A 20,614-nucleotide genomic window follows, 5' to 3' on the forward strand; every position below is an offset into this window, starting at 1 on the left:
GCAGGAAGCAGCGGCTTGAGCAGCTATCAGTACCTTCTGTGGACAAGAAGATGGGGAGAGGTGGGGAGTGGTGAAGCTGGAATTTATCCTGTCAGTTCAGATTAACAATGAACACTAGAGGTTATGTCACCTCCAGGCAGCACCAGATGATCTAGGAACACATAAGCCTAGGCTCAAGGGATAGGAATGGTTGCTTATCATTCAGAGGAACCTGTAGGACAAGTAGTTAATCAGCACTAATGAAAGCTCTTGCATACAGAACAAAAATACTTCTCAGATTCCAAGTCTCTGGAGATGGAACAGACCTCTAGGGGACCAGATGAAGTGGCGTCATAAGTTATTTAGTAACATCTGCTAACATGACCTCACGGGCCTCCAATCAACACTGTCTACCTCCTCAGATCTCTGTCCCCGGTTTTGTCCTTATAAACCCTCACTTGCAAGCAATCTGCGAGTTCCAAACTTCTGTCTGGGCATTAGCTCCCCATTCTCCTGAGTGATGCCACACCAGTAAATAGCCTATCTTCCTTCACTGCAAAAGCCCAGTGTCAGTTTGTACTGGCTTGCCATACATCAGTTGGACAAACTCTCATTGTTTCCGTTACGGTGGTAGGTCGACTCCAAGGAGACTAGTTCTCATGTTCAGGTGAGTCATCATCTGGGAATATTCTGAACTTTTTGGCAGCATCTAAAAAGGATAGAGTTCCCTCTAAGGAGGTAAAGTCAGAAACTGTTTTGTGAATATTGTTAGAATCTCATTTCAATTCCAGGGTGAGGGAACCTTGGAAACCGAGGATAACTAAAAGCCCCGAATTAGGATTCAAACAATTTGAGCATTAACCCCAAGCATGTCATCGTCATGCTGTGTGACTTCTGTTTCCTCACATTTAAAATGGTAATAACATAGAATATTGCTTTTCTCTATATCATTGGGTTCCTCCAGGACCAAATGGTATCATGAATATAAAGTAATTTGGAAGGTATAAATTTCTCATGTAATTGCAAGGCATTTTTTTTATTATTTACAAATAATTACTAGTGAATTCTAGGAATGCAATTTTTTTTTAAATTTTTTTTTCAATGTTTATTTATTTTTGGGACAGAGAGAGACAGAGCATGAACGGGGGAGGGGCAGAGAGAGAGGGAGACACAGAATCGGAAACAGGCTCCAGGCTCCGAGCCATCAGCCCAGAGCCTGACGCGGGGCTCGAACTCCCGGACCGCGAGATCGTGACCTGGCCGAAGTCGGACGCTCAACCGACTGCGCCACCCAGGCGCCCCAGGAATGCAATTTATTAAATACCATTTAAATCCCTAATAAGCAATCTCAAATTTGAGAGGGGTGGAGTGGGTTAGGGCTTTAGGGAAATAGCAGTGAGCACTGACCACCCCATTACAAATTCAGCCATTTTCCAGAGGATTCATCCGGTAGGACCAAGGGAGCTCAAATTCCAAGATGGACTTGAAAGGACCTCAGAAGAAGGAATTTGCCCTGAAGCTGTGGTTCTTAACCTTTTTTAGGTCACTGATGCTTTGAGGATCTGATAAAAGCTATGGCTTCTGTCTTAGAAAAAGGCACATATACAGAATGGACATATATTTTCAGAAAGTTCCTGGACCCCCATGGATCCCATATTGCAAATGCCACCCTTAAAGAGAGGGTCACAGATGAGACACAAAATATGGCCTTAGGAATGAGTTGTTGCTGGGTAGGAGGCAGTTGTGAAAACAGCTGGAGGCCTACAATAAAACAAAACAGTCTTTCTTTAAAGGCTCAGCCTGTACTCCAAGTATTGCTACTATGGGATCCTGCGATGAAGACTTCTTGGGGTTTAAATAAGGAGTCTGACATGCACACACAAAAGCATCATTCTAGCTAACTAGGTTAGTAGCTACTGCTTCCTTGGACAGTCTCACAGCAGAGTGCACCCTCTAGCTTAACCTAAATGGATGTTAATCAACCAATGGAGCAAAAGATATATGAGAAAAACAAAACAAAACAATATGCAACCCTAAGAACCACACTGCACATGTTAGTACTACATCGTAGAATATGTAGTGAATTTTTCACACTTTGGTTTTTGGAACATAGAACAAAGACCACATATCGTGAGGACTTAACAGTATGCATGTGAATATCACAAAGGAAAAGAAGTCCATGGCAACCCAGAATTGACAGTGGATATCATGGCAGCAATCGAGTACCCACATTGATAGCAATGGGGCAGGAAGAGTCATGGATTCCACAGAAAGTCAACAGCAACTTCTCTGGCAAGAAAGAACTGTCCTTGATTCTTGAATGGAACATGGCTTCATATTTTGACAAGACATTCTCTACTCACTTCCTAATCTAATCTCTTAGAGAATATAACGGAAGGCAAATGGAAACTAGAAATATTGATCTTGTATTTCTAATAGCTAAAATATGTTAAGAAGGGTGAGGTCATACTATGAATTTTGGAATGATTGTTCAGGAAACATTATTTAATGACTTTTTCATAAAATGCTACAGTCTATTGTTATTCTTTTTAATATTACGGAAGAATAATCTTATATTTCAATCTTTACACTTGACTTCCAAAGTAGAGACCAACGAACGAGTTGAAATCACTAATCATGCAGTTAATGTTCTTTCTTTAAATCAAACGTATTTATCTTTCTAAGACCATAAAACTCACTCCTCAAAAATTTATCTTCTGATTACCAAATAACAAGGTTTTTGTCAAAGACTGCAGTCTATAAAAGCAGAAGGAACAATCAGAAGTAAAAATATATGAACAAACACACTGCACTGCCTTCCTACGTACCTGCCAAAGAAATACAGTCAATTGTAGGAGTGAAAACATTACACATATTGTCAATGGATTTTGAAACTCCTCAAGGACATGAGCCTTCCACTCCGCGATTTCCCTCGGCAGCTTACTAGCTGGGTTTACACTTCAGAGAGTCACCTGCAACTCTTTTAATTTCAATCATTACAGGTCAAATGGTTTAAACACGAGAGTTTCTCTCCACAGTGCCATGATTTCAAATGCCACTTCCTGCTAATATACTTCAAATTAAATAATAAATCACATTTAAATATGTAGTAATGCATTTTTACAAAAGAATTATGTCGGATAATCCAAGAAAGTAATTCAGAGCAGTGCCTGCTACATAGCAAGTGCTCAGTGACTTTTCGTTTATGATGAATTGGTAATGATACTGCCAACAATGACAACAATGACATTCTCACCTGGTAGGCAGCTGCTTAAGGGGACCCTAATGACCCCCACTTTCTGTTATTCATGCCTTCACAAGCCCCTTCCCTTGCACATGGACTGAACTTAGTGATTCAAGTCTAATGAACAGAACATGGCAGAAGTGATGGGTTATCACTTTCAAGGTTGAGGTTATTAAAATATTTTCACTTTCATCTTAGGTTCTTGCACATTCTTTAGTTCTCCCTTGGATCTCTTGCCCTGGGGGAAACCAGCTTTCATTTTTTTTTTTTTTTTAAGTTCCACAGTGGAACTGCAGAAAGTCCTATGGAAAGGCCCAGATGAGCAAGATTAAAAGCGGATCTTCTGAGGCCTGCCAATGATCACATTAGTGAATTCTGAAGCAGATCCTTCAACCCCAGTTAATTTCTGAGATGACTACAACCCTGGTCAGCAGCTTTACTGCAACATCATGAGATATCTTTAAAAAAATCATCCAGCTAAGCCCAGATTCCTTTCCTATAGTAACTGTGAGATAACATTTTTTGTTCTAAGCCAATTCAGTTTGAGGATAATTTGCTATGCAACAGGATAACCGATACAGATTTTGGAGGTAGGGTACTGCAATAACAAAAATCTGAAAGGTGGGAACAGCTTCAGAACTGTGTGATGGGACTTAAGAGCATGAGTCAACATGTAAAGTGCTTTAAAAATACTATTCACAGAATTTTGGACTTTGAAGAGATTGCTAGGAAGGGCGTAAATAAAAATGAGAAAATTTTCTTGGAAATTGTAAATTATGTAGTGGTGGAAGGTGTAACAATACCCACACTTATATATAGTTACATGACCTGTATGTGGTCACTTGCAGTTGTATGAGAAATAAAAAATGTGCCGCACGAACTGGGTAATTTAGCTGTGGAGATTTCCCAGCAAAGTGCTGGAGATGCTACCTGGTTTCTTCTTAGAGTAAACTGGGAGATGATAAATTGAGGGAAGGACCACTAAACCAAAAGAAGGCTTTGAAAATTGATGGTTTTCAAACCACTTGATGGTTTTGAAAATTCTCAGCATCTCTGGACAGCAAACAATACTAACACTAAGAAACAGCTCCCACACAAAGATTAATTCCAAGGAACTGCCAGGAAAAAAAAAAATGGTCTAAAGATGAGACAGAGAGGCACCTGAGTGGCTCAGTTGGTTAAGCATCTGACTTCAGCTCAGGTCATGATCTCAACGTTCGTGAGTTCAAACCCCACATCAAGCTTTGTGCTGATAGTGCAGAGCCTACTTCGGATCCTCTGCCTCTGACAGATCCTCTCTCTCTGCCCCTCCCCTACTCACACTCTCTCTCAAAAATAAACATTTAAAAAATAAAAATAAAATAAAGATGAGACAGAGAGTGTGGCTTCAGAAATTCCTGTTAAGACCTTGGAAATGTAGCCTCCTAATGAGCTTTTCAGTTGTACCACAGGGTCTCTTAAAAGCTTAAGACCGTGACTCAGCGATCCTTTCAGCAGGCCTTTGGAAAGTTAAAGGGCACTGCCTATCCCTTGTCTCAGCAGAAGCCCAAGGTAAGGAAAGATTTATCTCTAAGAAATACGGGGGTATGATCTTTGTCTAACTGAGTAAACCCTAACGAGTTTCAAAGGGGACTGACAAAAGCTTTAAGAGGATTTTATCAGCAGAAACTCTGCCATTTTAGAATGAAAGGAACAGACTGTGCTAAATGAAAAACCGCCATAAATCCCCCAAATCCTACCGGCAGGAAGCAGGCTGAGAAAACAACTGCAAGGCTTCTGGGTGGCTCAGCTGGTTGAGTGTCCAATTTCGGCTCAGGTCATGATCTCACTTGTTAGTGAATTCAACACCCACATCAGGCTCGCTGCTGTCAGCTCAGAGCCCACTTCGGATCCTCTGTTCCCCTTTCTCTCAGCCACTCCCCCACTTGTGGTCTCTCTCAAAAATAAACATTAAAAACAAAAACAAAAACTTCAGCTGCAAAACACGTGCCACCTTTCATAAGAAGGGAAAGACGACTCAGAGAGGGGAGCCAATAGCCCAAGGAGTAGAATGAAGAGCCATGGAGAATTATCCCCAACTCTGGAAACTTCGTCAGGAAACTTCTGCTTAGCAGGATTTCAGAACTGCTATGGGCCAGTGACTCTTACCTACCACAAATCTTATTCTTTTTTGACCAAGAGCATGCAGGTATCTTATGCCTGCATCATTGCTGTATGTTGGTTGTGTTGAGGTCAGATATCCTGACTCCATAGTTTCACAGATCTACAGATGACGAGGAACTATATTTGAGGAACTATACCTGAGGAGCCCCACTCACACCCAGGTCAAACGTAGATGACTTCTGGATTTAGAGCTGATGCTCACCTATATAGTGAAGACCATTTATTTTTCATCTTTTAATGAAAATGATGCCTGACATCAGTGCAAATTAACATGTTTTATAGCATCAAACCTTTAAAAAGGATATAAAATCCTTTTAAGAATTCATGTGTGTTAATAGATTGAGAGATTAATAGATTATAGATTTAATCTCACTGATGTAAAACTAAATAAATGCTAACCAAATACAGAAGCAACACCTATCCAATTTTAATCTGTTTAGAATATTTATTTCATAGCATCATAGCTGGTGTTGAGACCATACAATGTCAAAGCTCTCTTAAATATCTTGATTTACACATTTTTGTTGTTGTTTATAACAAAGTTCCACTTAAAGAAGGGATTTAAATGGCATGTGAAATGGGAAATGAAATGTTCAGCTCTCCTAAAATGATTATATATTTTTCTTAAACTCACTCTCAACAGAAACAGTGTCATTCAAATGTTCCATAATGCCTTATCCTTCAGAATGACAGCCCGTTTTTTACTTTTCTATTCACAGTCTATCATATTGTGACATTTTATATATGAAAAACAGTTAAGGCATTATTTTTAAAAATGTCATACTATTTTAAAGAGCAATTTATTTCATGCCCACATCCCTCCAGGCTATTAGTGAGGTTTATTAGCAAAAGCCAATATAACTGGCATGTCCTCTGGATAGGCACCCACTGGCCAAGAAAAACAAAGAACACAAATATGCCATTCAGAAATACATAGCATTGTTTAAAAATAGCAACGCCCATTTCTGCTGGAACTGAGAAGAGTGTGCTGGTCTCCAGTGACAGGAGAGCACGGGAGGGGAATGCTATGTTGTACTGGAAGTCAGAACACAGGACACGTGGGCTTAGCTTGAGATACATGATAAATGATTCACCTGCTTCAAGACTGTTTTCTTAACTGTAAAATTCAATGTCTGTATCTGAGTCAATCGGTTAATGCAGTCCTGAACTACAGACACTCAGGTACTCAAACATGACTTCTTACTTTATGTATGCAAAACCTGTATAGGCACTTTGGGTTGACAAATTTCACATTTTCCCCTAAAACAAACTTACTAAAAAAAAAAAATACACTACTACCTTGTAAATGAAAAATATGATTTACATGGCATTAATGGACAGTGACTGTAAAATTTAAACATAATAATATGAAAAAAACAATTATTAGATTCTAGCTATCAAACTGTTGGTTGTCCTAGTCTGCTCTCTTTGAGAAAAACAAATGGGTAACTATATCTATGAGAGAGATTCTAGCATGAAACTGAGAGTTTCTACTTGACTTGTCAAGAAAACACTGAAAGCAAATTCAAAAGAATCTGAGGTCTTTATTATATGATTCAACATTATTTAATGCAGCAGCTGGATACTACCTAAAATCAACTCCAAATCAACCAAAATTCCTTTCTGTAACAGCAGCAAATGTCCTACACTCTGGAAATGCTGCATCAAATAATCACACTGATATTTCTGATTCTAAATTTTATCTTGACTCTTCATGTGACAACCCACCTAACCTACTTTCTCAAAACCATTAATATTGTCATGAGAAACACTAAAATAATTTTGAGGGCAATGGAGTACTGTGGAAATAACACGGCTGGGAAGTTGCGTTAGGGTTCAAAGCTCAGTTTCATTAGATTTGACCTTGACACTAGCAAGTTAACTAACCCCTTGAGCCTCAGATTGCTCACTTACATTAAAGTGCTCATGTCACTGTTAAATAAGAAAATGCATGTAACGTGCTTAGCACAGCACCTGAACAGGTAGACATTCCACAAATGTTATGTATTTTTAAAAATTTTAATTTCTTCAAATAAATTTTCAAAATTCTATCAAAATAAATTCACTTTATTTTTAAAGGTTTTTTTTTAAGTTTATTTATTTATTTATTTATTTATTTATTTATTTATTGAGACAGTGAGAGAGAGAGAGAGAGAGAGAGAGAGAGAGAGAAAGCAAGCGGGAGAGGGGCACAGAGAGGGAGAATCCCAGACAGGCTCCACGCTGTCAGCACAGAGCTCGATGCAGGGCTCAAACTCACAAATTGTGAGATCACAACCTGAGCTAAAACCAAGAGTCAGATGACACTTAACTGACTGAGCTATCCAGGCGCCCCAAAATAAATTCACTTTAAATAACAGTGCTCAAAAGGAAGATACAGTTTGCCACTTTTCTCTTCAAGTAAAGTTGTATTACATATAACTTTGACTTCCAAAGCTACAAAAGTCACAAAGCACTGACTGGCAAAAGTAGCAAAAAATATTCTGTCCTCAATGATAAAATAAAAACACTTACCTGTCAAAATGAAAAACAACAATTCTTAGTTGTTACCATGTAAAGCATACTCAGGTCTTTTCTTCCCCACCCCCCGCCAAAAAAAAAAAAAAAGAAAAAAAAAAGTACAGTAGAAAATACAGAGTGAGACTGTCTTAAGTCAAGTAAAAGTTCCAGCCAAGTTGGGCAAATAGCTCTGACAAAAGCCACATTTAGGCCATAACTAATAACGCTATTACCTGCTAGATGTAAACAGTGAGCAAAATAAAAAGCAGCTCAATGCTAATCCAGCAACAGTAGTCCCAGCCACCTAATAAATGCAATAGTAATGTGCTCCAGGATCCCTGCTAGTCATTTCAGATGTATTATTTATAATCTACTTAAGTGTGCAAGTTAGACATTGTTATTCCCAATTAAACATGACGAAACTGAAGTCCAGAGGCGTCACTTGCTTGTTCAAGGTCTCTACCTGTGAACACCAGAGTTGTATTCAAACAGCACCTGATGCCAAAACCAATCGCCCTTCACTAGTCCCTCTTTCTTTCTTTTTAGGACATAAACATGTGAGCAAGAATATTCCTCAACGCTTTGAAAAGTCATAAACTGATAGCACTCCCCTTTCTTCTCTCTGCCTTCTTCTAGTTTCTCTCAAACCCACTGCACGTCGATTCCCCAACTCCAAGTCACTGATTCCTTAGGTCTCTGAAACCTGTCTTGTGTTCCAGCCCTAGAAGTAACCGTCCTTGGTATGACAGGAGAGAATAAAGAAGTCAGGGAAAACTTCCGATCTATATGGGACTTAAACTAAAGGCTCACAAATAATGAGAAATTGCTTATATAGTCAACCAATATGGACGTGTTCCAATTTGCAGGGATGACTAAGGCAGACATAAAGTGTAGACTCATACAACACAAACTTATGCAAATCATATACATATATAACAGAATGCTTAATTGAAATAGATTTTCAAAAAGTATCTAAAAGCTTTCATCTTTTATTCAGGGAATGCATTTTTTTTAATGTTTATTTTTATTTTGAGAGTGAGCAGGGGAAGGGCTGAAAGAGAGGGAGAGAGAAAATTCCAAGCAGGCACCTCAATGTCAGCACAGAGCCCAACACTGAGCTCGAACTCATGAACTGTGAGATCAGGACCTGAACCAAAATCAAGAGGTGGATGTTTAACCGACTGAGTCACCTAGGCGCCCCAACAGGGAATGCATTTTAAGGCAGGATTTTACATACACATAAAAACTACTGACCTTAAAGAGTATTTCATTCTGCTCTATTTTTTTAAGTGAAAATGTTCACTTAATAAACAGTATCTCGTTGATGTTTATGAGACCCAACTTAGCACTTAAAAATGAGTATACCTAACTACACACAACCCACACTTGTGGGTCTAAATTATTGAGTTCTGGGAACCACTCAATAATTGTTGGTTAAAAAAAAAAAAAAGATAGCAAGACTTGAAACCCAAGTGCTGTGACTCCTCAACCTGTATCTACCAGACTTCACTGCCCACCACATAGTAAGCACACTCGTAAGCAGACAGGAAACACCACAAAGGTGTAGACCTACTATCTTCTGAGTGCCAGGCACCAGGCACTGGAGATGAAATAATAAATAAAGACTGGGCCTGAGCTGAAGAAGACTTTTATTCTTTTTTAAGCGGATTCAGGGTAGGCTGAAAACAAAGAAGTTACCAGTTCCAATGTGATCTGTTCACGCTCAGGCTAGCAAGCCATCCTGTGTTAAGAGAACACAATGCAAGAAACAACTAACTTGAATAAAAATATGAGCCTTAGAAGCACCACATTTTTACTTTAAATAGTTGTGATATACTCATCTGGAACAGGAGAACAGGAAACATTATATAAACCTTTTCTTGATGATTTCCTGCCATCACTGCAATAATGTAACACAGTGTTTCGGGAATGAGGGCTATTTGCCCCTATTTTTAAAAAAGTTAAATAGTTCTATCTCTATCCCAGATCCTATTGCACAAGGTTATTGCCTACCACTAGGAGTTACACCTTCTTCTTATCTGATATGACACAGAAGGGAGTTAATCAGTAACCCTACTTTAATTTCCTAAGTTTAAATCGTCAGTGAAGGTCCCTTCTCCAGAGGAAAGTACTTGGATTTATGTTCGTTTACCGGTTTCCTTTGATGTCCAGTCAGGTACAATAAAAGGAGGTAGTTAATTATAAAAACAGATTTTGCCAATTTGAACACTTTTACCCATGACAAACCTGGAGAGGAGAAATGAAATATCCTACCTCAAACAGGGACCATGATGATAATAACAGATCATCTTTAATGAGCAGTACCTACTATGTGCCAAGTATGTCCTAGGAGCTTAACAGGATTCATTACTTTATCCTCACATTATCCCGATGAAGTAGGTCATTCTAATCTCCACTGCATAAGAAAAATGAGGGCCATGTTCACACAGAAAGTTGCAGGGTTAGTATCTGAATCACATGCTCTGGGTAAAAGCAACAACAACAAAACCCTCAAGTGTCTTTATGGCCAGAAAAGTAAAGTAATGTGTGATACAGCTGTTTTAAGATTATAGGGATGTGGGGGCACCTGGGTGGCTCAGTCGGTTGAGTGTCCAACTTCGGCTCAAGTCATGATCTTGTGTATCTCAAGATCTTGTGTATCTCAAGTCATGATCTCGGTGTATCTGCACTGGGCTCTGCACTGTTAAGTGTAGAGCCTGCTTGGGATTCTCTCTCTCCCTCCCTCTCTGCCTCTCCCCCATTCAGCCTCACAGGCACTCACGCTTTCTCTCTCTCAAAGATAAATAAACTTAAAAAAAAAAAAAATAGGGCTGTGGTTCCCAACCCTGGCTGCATATTGTAATCACCTGGGGAGAACGACATAGGGGTTTCACTCCCACAGACTGTGGCTTAGTTGGTCTGAGAGCTGCCCACGTGATTCTAATGGGCAGTCAGAGCTAAGAACCACTGTGTATGGACTCGGAGAATGGTGCATGGCCCACCTGAAAGCAGTTGTTTTTTTTTTTTTTTAAATGTAAGAGGTTAAGTAAACATTGTGCTGGTCAAAGGTTGTTAACTGCTGCCTCTGCCACCAATATGTAACCTCTGCCCCACTGCTCAAGGTAATTGATGTGTGGTGTAAGTGGGAGATAGATAAGCAAATAGATACATAGGCCGGCAGACTTGGACATTTGTTTTTACCGGACAGGAGGTAGCCTAGTCTTGGAACTTTCCCCAGGTCGCCCCTCACCATCTCCTATTTAAGGAACTGGTCTACTACAAAATGTACTTAGAGTTAGACATAACCTACTTTCAAAATAATCTCTGGAGTACGACCCATTCTTAAACTGAAGATGACCTAAATATGCTCACTTAACAAATGTATACCTTCAGATTACAGGGCCAAACTACTTAAACATTTCAAGAGTCATTTTTTTTTTTTTTAAAGAGGCCACTCATAATTAACTCTGATCTTAATCCACTCCAGGTCAAGAGATCTCACTTAACTAAACAAGTTCTGAGAATGGAGAGCCTAATGCCCTCAAAACAAATCTATGCAGGTGGTACAACAGAGCGCTGCTGAGTGAAATGTCATTTGTCATTGGGGAAGCAAAAGATGCTAACGTCAGAAAACCTTCATTAAATGACCTGCAGATGTGAAATCCAAAATAAACGCTATAGGAGTCAATCATGTGGCCTGCCTGGGAAATAATGCTTCAGGGATGATCATATTGTAATTGTTCCAGCACCACAACTCAAGAGGAAATGGCAAAAGGGTACATTAAGAAATAGACTTTAAAGCTACTCAAACTAGCTACATTTTTTCATCTCCTACTGCAAAACAAATGTTGTATATTTGAATGGACTTGTATCACCACTTACCACCACTCTCCTCCACAATTTTCACCAAAAGGCAGCCAATAAAAGGAGAAAAGAAATTGAGATTGATTTTCAAAACTAAATACTGCAAATACAGGCCACGACTCAGAAATCAGGGCCTCAGTCAATCAGTTCCAGTTTTGGCTGCGAAGGTAAATGCTCTCCTTGGGCTTGGGCAAAATGTTTGGTTACTTTTGTTTTGTTTTGTTTTGTTTTGTTTTGTTTTGTTTTGTTTCAAAAAGCAGAGACAGGGAAGTGAAGGCCAAGAGGGCAGACAAAAATGCATGGGATTAACTTTCTCACTACTGTTCAGAATAATTTCCTTTGTTGACTGAATAAATATATATTGATCCCCTCATGAGCGACAGGCACCGTGCAGTGCTGAGGAGGTATTGGTTAACTTGACAGTGTACGTTCACATGGGTCTCCTAAGTTCAGAGACCAAGGTAACAACCTCATAAAATCCACCACACATGCCCCTTCCAGCCACATGTGTGAAAATCCAGTCCTGCCCTTGTAGTATTAGATCATAAATTTCCCCCTTTGTCTAACTGCGCTGAACTTCACAGGAAGCCACTGATGTCTTCTAAGTAAATACATAAATATCCAGAATTCATACACCAACAATAAGTCATGGGTAAATACCAACAAGTTTAAAGAAAAATTTTCTTAGCCCAAGTCTGCACCAAAACAGGTTTTCCTTTTGAGCCAAACCCAGCTCACATATTTTCACTGCCTGTGGCTATGCAGCTTCAGTAAGCTAAAAATAATTCCTTTTCTTCTAAGTTGGGAAGAGAAAATAAGACCAAGCAATCAGCTGCATGTCCTTTTCTCTCGTTTTAATTTTTTTTTTACTAGAAAACACTCAAAATAGCTGAAGCCACGAAAAGGCATCTGTTTCATATTTATATACAGATACACTGACAGAAACATCCATCCAGCTTATATTTTCCCAGTAATACGAAATTAGCTATATTTGCATCATCAGCAAAGACTGTCAACATTTCACTGCTCACAGCTTTCTACTATTATTTTCTGCTTGGGGAGAGGACTACATAAGTATCGAAAACTACACACAAGTACAAGTAAAAGCTTTCTAAAAGTATATACAGGATGACTATGCTCTAAGGCCACATCGCGCTTACTTTGCAGTCATGCATCATTTATGTTTCTGAAATTTACATTAAAGGAGATTCTAAAATAGAAGGGTAGAAACTTTAAATCTTTCTGCAGGTCTTGCTCAAGTTGTGTTTACTGTATCTGATAAACTGAAAAATTCTATCTCTCTCCTTGGACTTCTCAAGGCTAACTGTAAAGTACCACCTCCCACCCCCACCCCCAACACACACGCCTACCTATCTCTGTATTAAACTAAAAGTTTCGCAGGAAGACAAACTTTTTCCCTCCAAAACATATCGGGGGGATGGTGAACAGCGGCAGTGTGGACTTTTCCAATACCTCCAACATCTCTAAAGTCACCCTATTAAATTAATAGAAACCACCAGGTTCCATTCTACTGGGCCTTTAGTTGGGCTGCTAGGTCATGGCTAAATTTCCCTTGAAAAAACAACATGGTTTGGGAAATCACCGCCAAACTCCATCTCTTAGACTACTGACAAGGGCAACTGCAAAGCAAATACCCACAAACCAGGACCGTGCCTCTCCGGGATGGGCTGGCAGACACGGAGGAAGGGCTATTGGTCGGTCTGCCCGGACTCCAGCTGGGCCACTGACAAGGACTGGGGTAAAGCGCTCAGTGTGCGCCGGCCCATCCAACGCCCAGCGGGACCAGCCTCTGAGCGACCAATTTCAAACGTAACCGCCGGAGGAAGCGGGAGGATGGGGATGTCATCTCCCTTGACACTTTGAGGACCCGGGCGGCCCTGCAGGGCTCAACTCTGAGGTCCGTGATGGTCAGCGGTGGCACCCGCTGGGCCAACGTTTCCCCAAAGCCACTTTTCCAGCCGGGGCGGGAGGCGCGGGGCGAAGTTAGCCACCGGCCGCGCGCGTCCCGTTAACCGTACCTTGCAACTGGGCAGAAAGGGACTCCTGGTGCTGCTGGTACTTGAGCGCCACCGCCTCGGCTTTCCGCAGCTGCGTCTGCAGCTCGTAGTAGAGCATCGCGCCGTAGAGAAAGCCGAACACCACGGTCAGCAGCAGCAGCGTCTGGAAAATCCGCTTTTGCTTTCGGGAGCACATCCCGTTTCCCATAGTCCCGCCTGGACCCCGCGCCGCGGCCGCCCCCGCCGCCGCCGTCCCTTCCTCCCCTCTGCGGAGCGAGCGTCTCAGCAGCGGCCGCCGCAGGAGGTGGCCGGACGCAGCATGAGGAGGAGACGCGAGACACAAAAGCGGGGCCCGAGGGGAAGTGGCGCCCGCTCAGCCCCCGCGCGCCGTGGGGCGCGCAGCCATCGACGCCGCCTGGGCAGCGGACGCCAAACTTTTGCGAGGCTGGCTCTCCGCGAGTGCCCGGGCCCGGCGAGGGGCCCTCCGCATACTTCCGAGCGGACCGTGCCCGCGCCGGTCCCCAGACGCCGCCTGCCTTTTTTCCTCCTCCCCACTTTTTGGCTCGGCTGCCCCCGGCGGCGCTCGGAGTCCCGCCCCGGCCGCTCCCCGCCCCCTCGCGGCGGCTCCCGCTGCGCGACTTTGTTGCCACCAAAAGGAGGGGGTACGCGCCCAACAAAAGGACGCGGCTCCAGGCGGCGTCTCCGCGCGCGGCCCGCCGGAGTCGGTGGATGGGCGGGGGCCGGCTGGCCCCTCTGGGTTTGGGGGGACGGCGGGCCGGTGTCACTGACCGGGCTGCCCAACCTCGGCCGCCGCCGCCTCCCACCCAACTTACGTGTCACCCACGGCCCCGCTATTCTGGCCAACGGGATTCCGGGAGGAAGTCCCACTCGGGCTCCCCGCTCATTGGGCCCGTCCGAGCCTCCGCTCCCTCCCTTCGGGGAGGCAGTGCGGGGCTCGATTGGACGCCCGCTTTGTCCGTCCGACCCCGGGGCCGCGCCTTCCCTCCCACCCCGGGGGCCGGCGAGGGGCTCCGTGGGCAGAGCGGCCGCCTGGCGCCGGGGTGCGCCCACGTGGAGTGCGGGTGGATGGGGAGAGGCCGCAGAGCCAGGGCCCGGGAGGTGGGGTGCGCGGGTGACGTGTCCCGGCTTGCGGCTGGGCGAGGTACGGTGCGCACGTGTGTGAGTGCAGGTGAGAGTGTGTGTGTGTGTGTGTGTGTGTGTGTGTGTGTGTGTGAACGCACGTGGGGAGAGGAGTACAGTGCATGTTAGGGGGGGCAGTGGGTGAAAGCAGCTGCTTACGCTCGACCGAATACCCGTTCTTTCTTTCTCTAGCCAGTGGGCAGATGCGGCAGACACACGGGATAGCTACACCGTCAGCATAATCTGCGTAGCCGAACTGGAGAAGCCTTGCGGATGGACTCTGGCCCCAACCCGGGGGCTAGGGTGAATGCGTGTGTGCCCGCTGATGGCAAGACACGGTCTGGGGGACTCACGTACGCTAACGCGCTACTTACTGCTCAACTGTCCGTGTGGATTGGGGAAATGAGCTTGCCTTTGGCAGAGGGGAAAGAAGTGACCTCATATTTCCCCCCAGCTTCCAAACAGAATAACTTAAAGATAAATCTCAGAGGCTGAAATAAGTATGCATACGTTTCGTCACATGCATTTGTTTGATCGGTGGCAGAAATACATCAGTTACATCGGTAAATTACACTTTAAAGGCCAACAAAGGTTCCCTATGTAAAACAGAGTAAAACAAACTTAACCACAAACCTCTTCAAAAAAGAAATCTAATTCAAAGAGAACACTGCTTTTGTTCTTTCTGTGTACTAGAGAGGGAAAAAATTGAGGTTGATAATTTTGTTTTTGCTCTTGACCTGACTTCTAAGAAAGTAAATTATTTCTCAAATGCCTCAGTAGTGTCATGGAACTTACTTTATACTGCATGATTTTTATGATATTCTAACCAGATTTTAGTTATCACTATCAATAGTAGCCAGTGAGTGCTCAAAATGAAGGTAGATGTGCTTAGCCAAATTAAACGTAAAGACAGTCCCTGGTGCTGAACATTTTTGGGTAGACTCTGAGACGAGAGAATGCTAAAACCATAAAATAAGCCTCAATTACTACCTAGTTAGCCTATGACACTTATACTACCATGAAAACTAAGTTTGCCTGTCATGTGTTTTTCCCTAATCAATAATAACTTACAATAGAACAATATGTTTTTCAAAAATACTTTCATTTATTATATCACTTACCACACCCAGATTAAGGGTTAGCCTCACATTTTGGTAAAGAAACCAAAGTTTATTAAAGTGACTGAGAGCTGTCAGAGAAAGTGAAATATCATATGATTACACTCATATGTGAAATTTAAGAAACAAAACATGAACAAAGGGGAAGGGAAGGAAAAATACGATAAAAACAGAGGGAAGCAAGCCATTAAGAGACTCTTAAATGTAGAGAACCAACAGGGTTCCTGGAGAAGGTGTGTTGGGTGGGGGGATTAAGAAGGGCATTAAAAAGGACATTGGTTGGAATGAGCACTGGGTGTTGTAAGTGATGAATCACTGAGTTCTACTCCTGAAACCGATACTACACTGTCTGTTAACTAATTTATATTTAAATAAAATTTTAAAATTAAAAACTAAACTGACAGATGGCTGTAGGACCTAGGACATGCAGAGAGTTAGGAGTTCAGCAGAATTAGATCCAGGTTAGAATCCTGCTCTTTTTATCACTTTCTTTTGTAGAAGTCAAGTTCTCATTCTTTTTTTTTTTAATGTTTATTTATTAATTTTGAGAGAGAGAAAGAGAGCACAAGATGGGGAGAGGGGCAGAAGGAGAGAGAGAATCCCAAGCAGGCTCTGCTCTGTCAGCACAGAGCCTGGAGAGGCTCAGTCCCAGGAACCATGAGATCATGACCCGACACTGACCAGAAATCAAGAGTCCCACACTTAACAGACTGAGCCACCCAGTTTCCCCAGTTCTTATTCTCTTTAAACAAGTGATATTAACCAATTGTATTTAGTCCATTAAAATGAGAACCTTGGGGAGCCTGGGTGGCTCAGTCGGTTAAGCGTCCGACTTCGACTCAGGTTATGATATTGTGGTCGTGAGTTCGAGCCCCGCGTCGGGCTCTGTGCTGACAGCTCAGAGCCTGGGGCCTGTTTCGGATTCTGTGTCTCCCTCTCTCTCTGACCCTCCCCCGTTCATGCTCTGTCTCTGTCTCAAGAATAAATAAACGTTAAAAAAAAGTAAAAAAAAAAAATAAAATGAGAACCTAGTTTAAAAAGAACACGATTTAAGGAAGTTTCAAAATTTTGTTCTGTTGTGTAAAATATAGGCTTGTTATTTAATCTACCACTGTTTAAATTTCTTTCAGCTTTACTCTTAGAAAATGAGACTGGATAATTCCTGCAACCTTGTTAAAATTCCTTATAACTAAAAAGTCCTTAACATTGTCAGTGTACAGTTTGCTAAATAAACTCTTCCTCCAAAAAACCTACCAAAACTGCTCTGGAGGAAATGACATTTTATAGCAATAATCCTGGCCCATTCTTGAAGAGAAAATTATCGAAAGAAAGAAAGAAAGAAAGAAAGAAAGAAAGAAAGAAAGAAAGAAAGATTGGACAGAGGATTGGAAAATTATTATTCATATATTACACAATATGCAGTATTTAGTTGAATTTCAGACTCTCTGGAAAATTCTTATGCTTCTGGAATACATGATTTCTCATTTTCAACCTCTGATTCTTTTGCATCTGATTCCAGACTCGAAAGGTATTCTTTGCCTAAAGCTGCTGACAGACTCTACAGAATATAATAAATGTAGGCCATAAAACACAACTCAATATTTTAGTCATAAAATTTGAAAGAGAACAAAAATTATTACCTGAACTTCTCCATTATTTCAAATTCAGAAAGGGTATATGGAAGTACATAAAATCACTAATGGCAGTGTCTTTATAAAATTACTTTTCCAAGGTGAAGTATGCTGCTAGTTTCTTAAAAATATCAGTATAAAGCTTTTGAGAGGCCAACGTTGGGGAAGCTATCCAGGGCCTATAAATTTAATTTACATAACATTGCCTTTGGGTAGAACTTGTAATAGATGAGCTATTTTTGCTGGTCTTGTGAGGTCTGTTGTTAGTTCTGTTTTATTTTTATTTATCATGTTTAAAATAGTATTATATGATATTTCTATATGCCATATATTTAACATTTGTAATTTAAAAATTATATATCCTGAGGTATTTCGTCAACTTAATATTTTATTTCTAAGGCAGGAAGTAATTAACTTAAGAGATTCAAAGTCTTGCATTTGAGAAAGGCTAAGGTAACATCTGGGAGCCTTAGCATTCTTTCCAGTGTTACTAAATTAATAAAATTTGTTTATTTTCAAAATAGGGGAAGGCAAGAAAAATACAGTTGAGGGATACAGCCAGTGTATAATTTGTAAATTTATATGATCAGTCCCAGAGTAAATAGCCTCCATTGTCTGTGAAATTTTTTGATTAAATCTCTTTACTACAAATTGAATTCAAAATTTTTTTTTTAATTGGCAAGAGGCATCAATGCCTAAGATAAGGTGATGAATGTTAAATAAATTTTTAAACAATTTTGTGACTATGTGTGGTGATGGATATTAACCAGAATTATTCTGGTGATCATTTTGCAATAAATATTTATATTGAATCACTATTTCATACACCTGAAACTAATGTGTTATATGTCAATTATATCCATAAAAAACTAAAAATTTAAATGGCGTTTCAGTGTTAATAAATCACAGCTGTAACCTTTCCTTGTAAATATTTCTGAAATCAGCTATCCTTTATCATGTATAGGAAACTGCACTCTTCCTTTTTGCCACTTCACCTTTTGCTAGCACCTAATTAAGACACAGTCTTTCCTATACTTTCTTTTTAAGGGGTAAAGGAAGCCACATTCAAGCTATTCTTGTTTTGTTTTGTTTTGTTTTGTTTTGTTTTGTTTTGTTTTGTTTTGTTTTGTTTTGTTTCATTTTGAGGATTCTGTAAAAGATGTTTTGAAACTCCTTTCCATAAAATTTTGCTAATGACCTGTTGGTAATTGTTAGCAGATTAAGAGAGTATGAAGTAAGCCTGTAGCTAAAAGCATGATAAAACAATTGAACCCTAATCAATGGTCTTGGAGCCTTGCTTTGCTCTGTCTCTAAGCTGCCACCTTAGTAGCTTTGAACTATTTAAGGAGTTAGAGGAGAGTGAAGGGGGAAGTCAGCCCTTGTCCATAAAATGATTTTCAATACGAGAAACCTTACTTGTAGCACCAATAATAAATGCCTTTCGAACATGGACTACTTTGATAATGGAGAAAGTTCTTTAGGAGGCCCTCCTTGCCACAAGGTGTGTAGCTAGACTAAAGAAACAAGATGCCTTTAACATCCCTCTAAAACAGGACAATCTAGCATACCATAAACTCTTCCAAATTTTAAGGCGGCACAAGAAATTATTTTGTATTTGTTGCTTAATGTGTATTATAGCTAGCATATTACTTTTAAAAAAAGTTTCATTTCATAGAATGTTAGAAGAAACGGAAAAGGACCATACGTGAGAATCAAGTGAAGCAAATTTCCCAAATCTTCATTGGCTTCTTCAAGAAGCTTTTCACTAGCTGTCTGTCTTTAGTAACCCAGAGACTTCAGACAAACAGACCGTGGGAAGGTCAGTGGCCAATGAAACATGACATTTTTAATGTTCCCCCAAAATGGATAGTTTATTGGATTCCTTTATATTAAAGACATACTTGGTTTATCCATGACCATCTTACAGAATCAGTATTTAAATTTTAATGTTATATGATAGGTATGTATTTTTTAATTATCATGGGACATGGCTGATCGTATTTATGATGTATCCGATGCTAAGTCCTGGGTCAGAAATTTGACAATTTCGGAACCGTTCCTAAAGGAAATCATAATCTAGTCCATAAATATTTTTTATGCTCTAGTGTTGGGAATACTTTGAGTCAAAACAAAGGGACTATCAAATGGTTTTACTTAGAAATAAAGTAGAACAAACTTTCAAAAAAAAAATTCTAAGAGTTGAGTTACCTCAGCATTAAGTTCTCAAATTAAAACTGTGAAATAAAAACACATGTCTTTCCTCACTTTGCTCCTTCTCATTCTGTTCTCTGGTGCAACTCTTCAAATCCTGGCATCCAACATCCTATCATCCCTTTTCATTTCCCAGATCCTTGTCTATGACTATGCCCTTCACTCCCACCCACATACATATACATTGTCCTTCCCTTCTTGAAGACAAAGGACAATAATCCAAAACAATCTTTCTCAAAATGCCCATCACAGTCCTTCAAGTAACCACTTAATTAAAGGGAAGCAAATTGGGTATATCGATTAATAGGAAGATGTTAAAGGATGAATTATTAACTTCTTATTCCTCTCAAGAATTTTGTGAGAAAATATGTTAAACAAAGGACTGAACTCCAATGACATAATCTTAGGCTGGTGAGCAGATGAGTCATAATTATGGATAGAAGAGTTTCATTTTTCCCCACTTATTTCCTGATTCTCCTGTCCAATTGTAAAGGGACTTGGGAACATTCAAAAGGTGATTCAAGATGCCTACTGCCAGGATACAAATCCCATTTAGGTTACAAACTACCTGTGAGATCAACAGTAAGTCAGTAACTGTTAGGACCTTAATTCTCTCATCTGTAAAATGCAAGGGACAGTCATATCTGCCCGGCCTAGCTTCAGAGAGAATGAGCCCACAGGATTCAAGACAGAAGAAAAACTGTGGCTTTCATTTAGATAAAATTGAATGTTGTAGTGATACTTGTC

At 40.8% G+C, this 20,614-nt stretch overlaps 1 protein-coding gene across 4 annotated transcripts in view; it reads right to left on the reverse strand.

The window, feature by feature from the left end:
• Nucleotides 1–14,075, reverse strand: part of GOLIM4 (golgi integral membrane protein 4) — a 79,963-nt gene extending 65,888 nt beyond the window's left edge. For all 4 annotated transcript variants that reach the window (XM_047099416.1, XM_047099415.1, XM_047099414.1 and 1 more), the window contains exon 1: nt 13,789–14,075. In XM_047099416.1, coding sequence (XP_046955372.1) covers nt 13,789–13,975 — 187 coding nt within the window. In that variant the 5' untranslated portion in view covers nt 13,976–14,075. The remainder of the gene's footprint in view (nt 1–13,788) is intronic.
• Between the last annotated feature and the right edge of the window lie 6,539 nt (nt 14,076–20,614).

This window comes from Lynx rufus, unplaced genomic scaffold (assembly GCF_022079265.1).
Source record: "Lynx rufus isolate CCGP_SWC_20201006 ecotype Redwood Valley unplaced genomic scaffold, mLynRuf1.p SCAF_5, whole genome shotgun sequence".
Classification (NCBI taxonomy): Eukaryota; Metazoa; Chordata; class Mammalia; order Carnivora; family Felidae; genus Lynx; species Lynx rufus.